Here is a 13,148-nt window from a genome sequence, read left to right as displayed (position 1 = left end):
AAACATTGCAATACCTGTTATAATACATTACATTATATCAAACAGTGTATATAATGAAGAATATTAATTTGAATGCATAGCACCTTTACAAAGATTTTCAGTCATAATTTATATGAATGCAATACTAATTTTTGGCGTTGAATCATTTTGATTAATTCAATGTTATTTAATGGACGATTTAATTGTCTAAATTTTAAGATATCGGATTAAAGAATAACATTTAAAGGTCGTTTCTTTTCTTATACCAGTGTATATACCAACACGATGCACACGGAACACGACACGTTCGTTTAGATAAAAAACACTCCGCCTCATAATAATTAATTAAAAAAAAAAGCTGATGAATATTTAACAAGACGTTTTGTTTGCTTCAAAATCACTGTTTATCTGAACTCATGCTTTTAGCTAAATGTATAACATTTGACCTAAAATATTGATATGGGTCAATATCTATTCATGGTATCTTCGTCGTACATAGAAAATGTAATTAGCAAGATTAACTGTTTGATTATTGATGTTTAATGCCACTTTCAGCTCTATTGGATATTTCAAGGCAGTCAATGTCTATTTGTGAAGGAATCATCAGCTCTCAACAGGAAAACTAGCAATAATACTCCATAAGGTAGGAGTCGAACGCATCTGTCACGAGCTAGGTCTAATTCAAAACATCAGTGTTGACAGGCTAGTGATTACTTCTTACACAACTCGGCATTCAAGATTCACAAAAAACATTGAAACACAGTTTAGAATGGTATCATGTTGAAAAGGGATTGAACCTGAAATTTCATCTCGGCACGACCAAAAATAATTGACTGTAAAATTCGATAGAAACCCCTATTGCCAGATTTTAGACTTTTACAGAGTTTGGTAAAAACAAAGATAACAATGTTTAAAAGGTGACTCGACTTGGTTTTTCTTTGCAGTCCTTATTCCATTTCGACGTTTGAGTTGTTTTGGGAAGTAATGTAACTATATAGTTATAAAAGGTTGATAGAAAGTTGAGGCTTTACTTGGTACCAACTGAATTGTTGGAAACAAAAATCTTAACACAGACACATGTTGATAAACTATCTAAAAAAAGGCAAAAGGGATAATATTGAACTTATATAATACTCTCATGTTATACTTATTTAGGTTAAAAGAGTCAAATAACAATGGATGAATAAATTTAGCTTCAAGAATGTACTGCTGAAAGTTACTACATGTTTGCTCAATAATTATGATCTTACAAATTATCTTCAACATTTCTGCTTTTGTTGAAATAAAATGTCAACCAAATTGATACATTAAAGAAATCGTTAGCTGACATTCAAAACTCTATAGATTAAATGCACTTAAGTGTAAACTGAGTACATTGCATGGTATCATTGCATGTTGCCCGTCAAAGATACGAATCATAATAATTATTTCTTAAAGAAATCCCACACGGATGACAATTTAGTACAAGAAAATGTCAATTAAAAATAATTTAACGCAGAAAACTAGTGTTAATTCATTTAACATTTCATTTTTCATGATTCACGAATAACACAAATACCTTAATGTGTTTGGTGAATACCATTTTTTGAAGAAGTTTAACACTTATAATGCTTGATAGAGATATTAGCTATATCCTTGAGGAATGCTTTATGATACTGTATCCTTCCGTAGGGATATTCATTTAAAGTTCCATTGTACTTTCGGAATACCGGTTAATATAAGGTCTTATTTCGTATGAAAATAAGAACGAAAATCAATGTAAGGAATTGGCATGTGTGAAAACTTATTACACAATAGTAATTTCCAATAGACTTAAGGATTCAATGATTAAAATTAATGTGCTTTTGTTTAGTACCTACTTTTGTCAGAATGGTTTCGAATCTTAATATATTTTATTTTTGTATTCTTTTTTAAAATCTAAGCATTTGTTTTAATGTAGATTACATATTGTGTTTCATTAAATTTTCAAAAAGATTATAGCTAAGAAAGAAATTCAAAGAAATCACGTAAACGCAGAAAACGATGCGCATATATATTACATTATTTATTGCAGTTTACAAATCAAATAAACAATCATTTTGTTATTTGTTTTGATCGTTTTGCAGCACATGTTCATAATAGTGATACTAAAGAAAATAACGGGAAAAAATAATAATAAAAAAAAAATAATAAAAAATAGGTTTAGCATTAAGTATTAAAATATAGAATAACGAAATACAGAACTCGAGGGAAATTTCAAAGCGGAAAGTCCATTACTAAATGTCAAAATCAAAAGCTCAAACCCATCAAACGAATGGAAAACAACTGTCCGATTCATGAATAGGTTCAGGCATTTCCCTATTTCAAAAATAGTGGATTAAACCTAGTTTCATAGCTAGTACTCATCAATTGTCCGAGTCACATGCAAGCGCTAAGTTTTCTTTAAAATGCTACGAGTAAAGAAAAAGTTTAATTCAATATACTAATATCAGTCAACAACAATATGTTGTCGCTATCTAACTTATTTATATACAAAACACAAGAGAAAAAATTTGGAATGTGTCCATGAGACACAGATGATGTCCCCACTTGGATATATTAAGTAATAAAGGGAAATAACTAGAGAACTGTACAAATCCATCCAAGTTAGAACTTGAGTGTTCATGCCAATAACCATGTACATAAGTTTTATAAAATTTGGTTGAGGCAAACTTAAATTCAAGAACGGAAATTAATTTTCGGACATACGTACGAACGATCGGACGAATTTAGAGACGGACAAGGTTGACATTTAATGCCCCTTCGCTACTCGGCGATGGCATTACTAACACAAATGACAAAATGTCAACGAATGCTGATATCACGACTTAATCAAAACATAAATTAATGACAATTGTTCATATTTCTTTCACAATTTAAATCCGTACTATTTAATAATAAAAATGTAACAAACCTCATGATTAGAAAGTTCAAACCATGGTTGGCGTCCATATGTAAAAATTTCCCACAATACAACACCAAAACTCCAAACATCCGATTCGACTGTAAATGTTCTATACAGTAATGACTCTGGTGGCATCCACCTTACCGGTAACATAGTTGAACCCCCAACCTAAAAAGAGTTACAGAATATATACAACATACCAAGTTAATAGTTATACATCTTTTTGCAAGATCAAAAATATATAATCGTATAGGTACCAATATTAATTACATTAACGCAGTAAATGTCCTGGACAGATTAGATATTAAGATGATACGTATGGCAAAATGAAGAGCTCAAACACATCAATCGAATGGACAACAACTGTTATATTCATTGATACTTGATACAGGCATTTTTAAATAGAAAGTGGTGGATTGACCCAGGTTTTATAGCTAGCTGAACCTCTCTAGACACCTGTGCTATTTGATGATCATAAAAATGTAATATCAAAATTTATTATATAAATTTTCTGGTATTTGTTTCATGATCTTCGAAATGAATTAGAAGCTCATGTGAAAATATTCAACATAAAGTAAAGAGTGAAACTAAAGCACAAAGAGGATTTAACAGGCATCGCAAAAACACTTATTTATCAAACAATTCACAGAAAACACATTTTTTTTACCATTCTCCATGTTGACCTTAGCGGTGAGACTGACCTGGGTACGTGTTTGTACATATAGATCTTTTAATCATGTTTTGCTAACAATTAATGATGATAAAAAGGGAGTAAGCTCTTTTTCCTAATAGATACTATATAGAATACAAAGGATTATGCTAACAGAACAACTTAACATTCATACCATATCCTATCGTTGGCCTGGAGTACTTTTTTTTAATAAAAGGGTACGTAAACAAGTTCACCAAATAGGCCAGTGGTTCGACCAATAACGAAAAAGATTAAACCATAAGAGGTTTGTGTATACTGTTAACTAACTTATTTTCGCGATTACTTTATTTCGCGTTTTACCCTTTCAAGTCCACTTCGCGGCTATTTAATTTCGCGTTTTTCTTATTTACATGATGTAGTTTGACAAGGAAAGGTCCCAGTTTTACATATTAGCGACGATTTATTTTCGTGTTTATTTTCTACTCGCGAAAGTCGCAAAAATAAGTTGGTTTACAGTAGTGTTATGAATATATAAATTCAAAATAAGCTTGTTAAGAGTTACAATAATATTAATTAACCTACAGCAATTTAAAAAAAAACCTTCAATGACACTGTTAAAAAAAGAATATTTGGGTAGAAATACGGTGTCATGAAAGGTTGGTTTTGTTTCTAAAATACTTCAGAAATATTGATGTATTTGCTCTTTTAAAACTGGAAAGTAAACATACACAAAAGGATCTCATATTTACCCGGTAATAGTCTGTACTATATATATCTCGTGACATTCCAAAGTCACCTATTTTCACAATCAAATTGTTTCCAACCAAACAATTTCTAGTGGCCAAGTCTCTATGCACAAAATGTTGTGACGCTAAATACACCATTCCAATTGAAATTTGATTGGCTATATGATAAAGTTGTATCACTGATAATGTATCCACATTGCAGCTATTTTTACTCAGATACTTTGCGTCAGGTCCATGCGTCCTGAGAAAAAAGAAAAACCTTTAGGTGTAATAAACAAAGGGAACATTTAGCGCGAACAATAAGAGAGGAGAAAAGTTCAATCACATAAGGCTGTCCACAATACAACATGATGATGATTGGTAAACAGTTTATGTAAAATACATTTATTGAGAGGATAAAGATAATTATATATGAATTAAACAAAAATCAAATCAGCTGCAATAACTTCCAATACAAACCGCTTTTCTCATTCAAAAGTATAAACAATCCTCTTTAAAGGAATGCTCTCAGTAACTGCGGAACTAACCGGAGACTTACATAAGGTTTAAACGTGGACGTGGAACATATTGGTTTTAAAAAGTGTGCGTATATCTATTTTAAACTGATTCTGAAATTCTCTCAGAATACTTTAGGAAATGGAGTTCTAATATTGTTGAATATATACTCTGGTATGCTTAATTTTTTTTTTCGAGATTTCAAATACAGATATGTATCAACAAACTCACGAATACTAAAAAAAATGTAAGAATGTATGCTGTTTTTTTTTTTAGATCGCAGAGATAATCGATGCTTTCATTCAGTTGATAAAAGATGTTGTGTAGCAATATACCTTGCCAAGTATTCTGTTAAACACATTTATTTTCAGCACAGCATATATGATATCAAGATAAAGTACGCGTGCGACATGTGTTTCCGAAAAGTAAAAATGAAGAAGCGTTTTTTGCACGTAATGAACATAGTATTATGTTTTATACTCAAGGTGTGGTTGCTTATCTACATATTGCATAGGTAAAAATTCTATCAAGAAGTCACGCTTTATAGCTTTTCTCTGATTTTGCTCTTATGATACCGGAAAAAGGCGAGCACGCCCGATGGTTTCACACAGAAAAACAGAAAGTTTAAGATTATTTCTGAAAATAAACGACAATTATTGTTAAATTACTGGAACAATTTTACCACTTATTGCGCGCGATTTGGTATATAATCCAATTTAGGTAGTTCTAATTAGTTCAATTTTACAAATATGAAAAGGGACTTGCCGACCGATGTAGATATTTAAACTTGTAAATGAAGAGAATTTATTACTGTAGATTCAGAATTTATATCGATCATTTGTTTGTTACGATTTTTCTAGAATTGACACAACTGCGAGGATAAAAACGTCGCTATAGAAAAAAATCTGCAAATATATCTATGTTTCAGTTATCAGAGTACGAGTACTTAATTATCGAGATACTCACCCAGTCACAGTTTTTTACATTATTACCTCGCAATTATGTTTGAATATACAGCATGCAGCCGTAAAATCAATATTCATTCAATAATAATGATAAAAAAAATTTCTTATTATTTTACCTCAGATAATTGTTCAGATCACCATTTTCCATATATTCAAATATCATCATATATGTTTCTCCTTCCACGCATATACCATAAAATGTAACTATGTTTTCATGCTGCAGATTTGTGAGAAGTTCTGCTTCCCGATCAAAATTACTTTTAGCATTCTCCGCATGAGCGTCTTTTAATGTTTTAATAGCCACCATGGTTACATCTGTATCACATGGTATATTATTGCAGGAACCAAGAAAAACTCTACCAAACGCACCCTCACCAAGTTCTCGTAAAAAGGTGATGTCCGATACTTTTATATTGATAATTGCTACAAAAGTATAATACAGGGAAAGAATATTAAATTATTCATTTAAACATCAATTCAATGCATTTGTTTATTTAACTAAAGTCTAGAAGTTTTAACAACCAATAATCACTTAATCAACCAATTAATCAATTACTTATTTTATATCCTCAAATGTTTTTATGAATCATTTAATTCTGCAATCATGACATCGACGCGAAAAAAAGTCCCCCAGTTATATTTATACACGGCTGATGAAATTGGAGAATCGATTATATTCTATTATTCCTAAATCTCTATACTCCACATGTACATACTTGTTGTCTTCTAATTTAAAGGCAGTTGTATTTCTATATATCTGATGTTTATTACATATCTTTAATAATAATACGAATGACATAGAAGAAAATTCCAGTAAACAATGAGTGCTTAACTTACATGAATTACATTTTGGTCGACATTGCTTATGATATTGTGGATTTTCTGCAATCTGTACTCGTTTTAAGGGCATCAATTCTCGGTTCATAGGTCCATTCTTCTCGTTAGGTCTGGATGTGGGACTTAGTAATGGGCGGTGTGAGGATGTCGATGTAAAAGGAGTTACATTTTGTGGTCTGTTATTTTTTTGTCTGTATCGACGTACCATAAAAACAACAACTGTCATTGCCAGAATCACAACAAACAAGGCACTTCCGGTAGCAATGTAAATCTGTAATATGTTACAAGAAATTCATTTTACTACAATTACTGTAATTTAGATCACACTCCTCAGACAATTGATGACTTGTTTTTGTCGTGAAATATATTAAACTAATTTGGAAACAACATGAAATAGACAGCCGTAAACAGCTGAATGAAAATCTGTAAATCGATACAAGACAAATGCCATTCAAATATTCTTGAAGCAAACCTGACAAAAAACGCTTGAAAGTATAAACCGTGGTTCACAAACTTCTAATTTGGGATATTACAAGTTTGTCAAATTGAACATTATTTCAAAGTAAAAAAATAAATATGATAATTACCAAAAAGCAAATGCACAATGAACAAAACAGGTTGAAATCTAAATTTGGTCTATAACATGAGAACTGACGTCGCCACGGTAAGGAAATTATCAGTGTGTATTCTGTTATAATATTTGCCGTTGTAAAACACTATAAGCTTAAGATTTGTAAATTAATAAAAATTCTACTTCACATTAACAAAATAGTTAGCAATAATCGTAACACTATTTTCATTGTAATCGATTACATCACTTGGTATATATCTCCCAATTGATACGATATTCCCGTGCTTGCATTTCCTATCATGATTTTCTTGATAGAGGGTTGCTGCTCACAAGGAAGCTATTAAACCAAGATTTCCAAATGGTGAAGTTGAAATCATCCCTTCGTAAATTCTACTGACGCCATCACGAGTTGGTTGACCGTTATGGAATAACCGTTTCACAAATGATATCGGATATGTTCCTTACGTCGTAACTACAATCCCCTTCCCTTTCATGAATGTGACCTACCGAATTAGACTATTTACCGGATTTGTTATCACATAAGCAACACGACGGGTGCCGCATGTGGAGCAGGATCTGCTTACCCTTCCGGAGCACCTGAGATCACCCCTAGTTTTTTGGTGGGGTTCGTGTTGTTTATTCTTTAGTTTTCTATGTTGTGTCGTGTGTGCTGTTGTTTCCAGTCTTTTTCATTTTTAGCCATGGAGTTGTCAGTTTGTTTTAGATTTATGAGTTTGACTGTCCCTCTGGTATCTTTCGTCCCTCTTTTTTGAATAGTTTTTGTATGATAATCAATAGAGATTTGCAAAACAATACATATTAAAAAAACTTTAAATGTTGCAGGTTGCAGAGATGAATAAATCTGCAGTTATTTGGATGACTTTTTAGGATAATATTATTGATGATTTCAAGGGTGAATTTATTGTACATCAAGTAATCAAATCTATTTTAGCACACGTTTTACGGCCTTACGTGTCATACATGCACGCAAATGTAAACCTTATTAAAGATTCAAATTGATATCGTGATTTAACTATTCGAACCATATCTTTTTATGGAAACAGAACATATCAGATATGCAAATGATTCGTACAGTGGTAGATGATAATTTTTAGATCGCACAATGGGCTATATAATTTAAACACAGTTTTTAAATGTCATAGAAATAATAAAAACATTCATCTAATTGTACAAAATTATTAAGTGTGAATTATTTGATGCACTGAAATGTCACTTAAATCTTTCAAAATCTCTCAAAACAAAAAGCACTAGAATAATCACAGTTTCCTTGTTGATTTCGAAATGGTATTGGTTATTTAATCAAAATTACTTTGCTGAAATGAGACAAGATAATCATTTGATCGTCAAAATGCAATACACGGAAATGCTGAAAAAGCTTTGTCTGAATACTTTAATTGTAAAACGTGTAGTAAATCGTTATATTATAAACATGATTCAGAAGCCTTTAACACATTTAGGTCATTATGACATATTGTTTAGCAGAACTTATTGCTCTTAGATAATTACATGTTATAGGCAATAATAATCTTTCTTTTTCTAAAAACACCAAAGACATTTGACCGAAGTGATGTCTACACTGATACATGTATCCAAACAAACGTAACAATGTTCGTTCCTTTTGATTAACTTTCCTTATTTGACCTCTCTTAATGTGCCTTTTTTCAAATGTCTTTGGATTTTGATTCCAATTCATTAATATTAGTGAAAATGGCAAATTATGAAGGCATGCATATCGTTAACACAAATTATTTAAAGCCGTTTCAATATCTTAATAAAATTGAAAATGTTCTGTTTATACTCATGCCTTAGCTTAAGTAACATTATTACAGCTGGATTATCACATCTGAAGGCTTACTTTGATGTTGTTTATGGGCCAGTTAATTTAATTACGAAACATGCAATAGGTCTTTTTTTTTTTTTATAAAACATTGATATTTGTAATTGATAATAATACTATAACTATGTGTATTTGACTACAGTTGTACATCGTGACGATACTTTTGTAGTTTATACTTATTGTACGGTATAGATTGAACGTAGGATGAAGACCGTAAGTTGACCCATTGATATCTACATCTTTGTCATTGAATCTCTGATGGTAAGAAGTCTCAATAAAAATCATACCACATTGCTTTATCTAAAAAGTATATTGACGTTTGTTTTTGTTGCACTTCGGTGTTTCTGTTACTCCGTTGTTTTCCTCTTAAAGTTGATGTGTTTTCCTCAATCGATTTATGATTTTTGAAGAGCGGTATACTACTGTTGACTTTATTTAATTGTATTGTGAATACATAACCCAATTTCGTTGCCTCTTTGATCATCAGATTGAGTTAAACAACTTGTTTTATACGTAGCGTGCCCAGTAGTGTATTTTACTATTGTCCCTTTGTTACAGTTTATCTTATCACAAACATAACTGGAAATCAAATTATGTACTATCGAATATCCTGAAAAATTTTGTTTTTCTGTACGGAATATAAACAGAATATGATTGAAAAAAACCTGTTTAATCTTACAACACTTTTTAAGCAAATGTTAGTGGAAAATGAGCTAACAGCACGAGTTTCAAACATAAGAGCTACACGGCAATTTCTTTAAAATAAGATTAGAATGACAATTCAAAATTAATTAACAGAAATGAACAAAAAACTGAAGACAGTATAAAAACAACAACACATCTTAATGAATAAAAACCCTCTAAGATATGATAAAATAAAAATATAAAACAGTAAACGATAATGTATCATACATTAAAATTTACGGTACAAATAATTTAAATAAAAACCTCATCATAAATACCAATATCAATATTTTATACACCAGACGAGGGTTTCCTCTACAAAGACTAATCAGCGATTTTATTTTTCAGTTCTTCTCTAATTTGCTTACAAATCAAGTCGGTTAACGGTAGTGCACAATTAGAAAAATTTGAATTTATATATTTTCATTTTTGAAGAGAAATGATTCGTTTAAAGAGACAATGCAGTCGAACGTTCAATTGACAATGTGAAAAGTAGTACAAAACGTAAACAAATTAAAGGTTTTGGTATTACGTTTCAATATATTGATAATGTTCCTCAATAATTCTACCTATACAACCAGATTTAACACACAATTTTCATCAGAAAATACCAGAATCTAATCAGACGTTCGATTTTGTCAGTTTCATTGCATTTCCTTTATGTATGTACCTTGGTGCTCGATATTTTTATCAAACTTATTTACTTTAACTGTGTAAAGATTGTAACTAAAGATTTATGGATAGATTTCCTGGATTTTCAAGAATCCATATCTGGTTGAAACTGCTGGTTGAGTTGACCTCATCACAATATCCTGAATTACATATACTACAGTAGAAAGAATGATAAAACATTACTTATATTTTTAGTTAAACACTCTTGTCGACCCGGCTATATAAACGCTCTTATTACATTTGAGGTGAAGATTAGGTATTCAGTGTTATGATGGGACTTTTCTGAAAAACATATGTTGTCTGTTACTACTTTTTCATTGTCCTTAATAATATGAACACTAAACATGTATATACACTAGTACATGTATTTTATTCTGAAAATGTCTTTCGAACAGTAAACTGCTATCCACTGTGATAAATTCGATAGAAGTCAGGCAGTTCGCTTACAATCACGATTCAGTATGATGTAAATGTGAACAAGTAACAGCTCCTGAATATGTTTAACACAGACTGAAGAAATCTTAGATGATTGCGGAATCTCTTCCACAGTTAATAAATCTGAAAAATTAGTAAAAGACTGAAAAAGTCATTATGATTTAATTTTCCGTCTTTTAAGAGGCGTTTATATCAAAATGACCTATCCGATGAAAATCGGCTTACTTATGACAGTGTGATACTGTTTTACAGAGCCTATGGTTTAGTGGACTTACTTTGGTATAGTTAAATTTAGTTTTATCAATCAAAAAATTAACATACCACCATGTTATCAGAAGTTTTCTCTTTTGCAGTTGAGTTTTCTGCGCTAGCATGACTTCCAGTATTCAGTTGGTTTTGTTGATCTAGAGGTCTGGTATCTGGCGGTCTATCGCCTTTCAAATCAAATATATAGATTACCTATTATTTCGTATCTGTATTTAGTAAATGACAAGATTATTGATAAAATTAGCTAATATATTAAACTAGAACGGTAAACAAAGCATTCCAAAATAAACGGTTAGAGAAGGAAATAATTGAAGATTACTGAAAGTGTTTTCAAGACATGATAGAAAAAAAAGAACGAAACTGAAATGATATATAAGCTTGCAAGAAGTCTTATATTATTATGGTTGCAAAGTCAGATATAACCGGATAATCATGTATTGTACAAGGTTTGTATATGATAATATTATGCACATTTTACCATAATAAGAGGTTGAAATTTGTATCAAGGAAAACTAAATAAATTTAGAAACGTTGAAAACCCAGCACCCCTCCAAAAAAAAAAAAACAACAACAACCCCCCCCCCCCCCCCCCCCCAAAAAAAAAAACCAGTTTCGGCAATTGAATGCATTGTCTCTAATTATTTGCCATTTGATAATCATTAAGTTTTTACATACAAAAATGGATAACTACTGCTCACCAGAACTAGATTTGATAAAATCTGCTTCCACTGTTTTACTAGCACTTCCATAACTATTAGTTGCTACAAGTTTATACAATCCATTATGGAGGCCATTTGTCATTTCAAAAGTCAAACATCCAGTTTTGTTATCTATTCCGTCCGACGACGAAGAATGATAGGCAGACTTGGTGTTATTAAATCTTTGACCGTTCCTGTACCATTCTAAATAAGGTAAAGGGTTGCCAAGTACTTCATATCCTATGCACCAATCGAATTTCCTTACGGGCGGAGATAATCTGAGAATCTTAGGAGCATCTGCAAAATTATGTGATATAAATCACTTTGGATATCAGTTTATTATACACAAAATATGAACCAAAATATAAGCATGAATACAATAAGCTCTAAAACAAGTCCTTGTGTCAAATTATGCAAGATATATTCTTCTATAAAGTTTATGATTTAATGAAGCTTGTTTTTGGATATTTAGTTCTGTAAAATTAAAGAAAGGAAGCGCCCTTTTTTGTTAACCACACAGAAAAAACAAACAATAAATGAAATATTCTACATCAGTGTTATTGTAGACAACCTGATCCATTTTCAACCAAACATAGAAAATCAACAATATTAGAATAAACACTTAAAGCATTATGGTTTTGCAGTTTGCAGGGTGCCTGTTTAACAAAACCCAAGCTATTCAAGATTGTATATTTATAAAATGGTATGTTTTCCTCTTTAAAATTAACAATATTTCTCCCTTCAAATGGATATATAAGTCGAGTTCATCGAACGCTTTGTGATTTCTAAAAAGAAAAGGAAATATATTTAGATGAATAAACTAAATTAGTGTTACTTTGTCAGTTTTCTGGAATTAAAGAAAATTCACATAAAGAAGCACAGTATTGCTTTAATGTGGAATCGGATTGAAAATGTGCATTGGATATAAATATGAAGACTTACAAGACACATTGAATCTACTCGTTTCATATTTCTTTCCCGCCAAACTCCAAGCAACACATTTCAGCCATCCATTATCATCAGCACTAGCATTGTGAATGTGCAATTCTATCTTTGTTTTGTCATTTCCTTGAACCAGGGTGAAGTTTGACTTTAAGTTGTTCGTTTCCCAGCTAACCTCCGATTCTGGTTCAACATTCTTTTTTGCTGTGCATTTAATCACAGTACTCCCGGTTTCATTGACTGTTGTAATACTTGGCGTAATTTTTAGTCTTGGTAAATCTAAAATAATGAAATATTCCCTTTCAATCTCTTCAAATATAATGTTTAAACATTGCGTAAAACAAATTCCACAATGTGTCACTATTACTTGGTTTAAACTTAGAAAGTATAATTTTCTTAATAAAACGAACGCTTCGTCGAATGG

At 31.1% G+C, this 13,148-nt stretch overlaps 1 protein-coding gene across 1 annotated transcript in view; it reads right to left on the bottom strand.

Annotated features, from left to right (window-relative positions):
* LOC143071374 (BDNF/NT-3 growth factors receptor-like) overlaps window positions 1-13,148 on the bottom strand; it is a 70,711-nt gene that overhangs the window by 3,137 nt on the left and 54,426 nt on the right. Inside the window, exons 6-12 of the mRNA XM_076245625.1 lie at window positions 12,725-13,003; window positions 11,783-12,079; window positions 11,139-11,251; window positions 6,598-6,868; window positions 5,877-6,183; window positions 4,304-4,541; window positions 2,912-3,070 (exon numbers count right to left, since the gene is read on the bottom strand). Coding sequence (XP_076101740.1) covers window positions 2,912-3,070; window positions 4,304-4,541; window positions 5,877-6,183; window positions 6,598-6,868; window positions 11,139-11,251; window positions 11,783-12,079; window positions 12,725-13,003 — 1,664 coding nt within the window. The remainder of the gene's footprint in view (window positions 1-2,911; window positions 3,071-4,303; window positions 4,542-5,876; window positions 6,184-6,597; window positions 6,869-11,138; window positions 11,252-11,782; window positions 12,080-12,724; window positions 13,004-13,148) is intronic.

This window comes from Mytilus galloprovincialis, chromosome 4 (assembly GCF_965363235.1).
Source record: "Mytilus galloprovincialis chromosome 4, xbMytGall1.hap1.1, whole genome shotgun sequence".
In the NCBI taxonomy this organism is placed as follows: Eukaryota; Metazoa; Mollusca; class Bivalvia; order Mytilida; family Mytilidae; genus Mytilus; species Mytilus galloprovincialis.
This window is presented reverse-complemented; position numbering and strand designations above follow the sequence as displayed.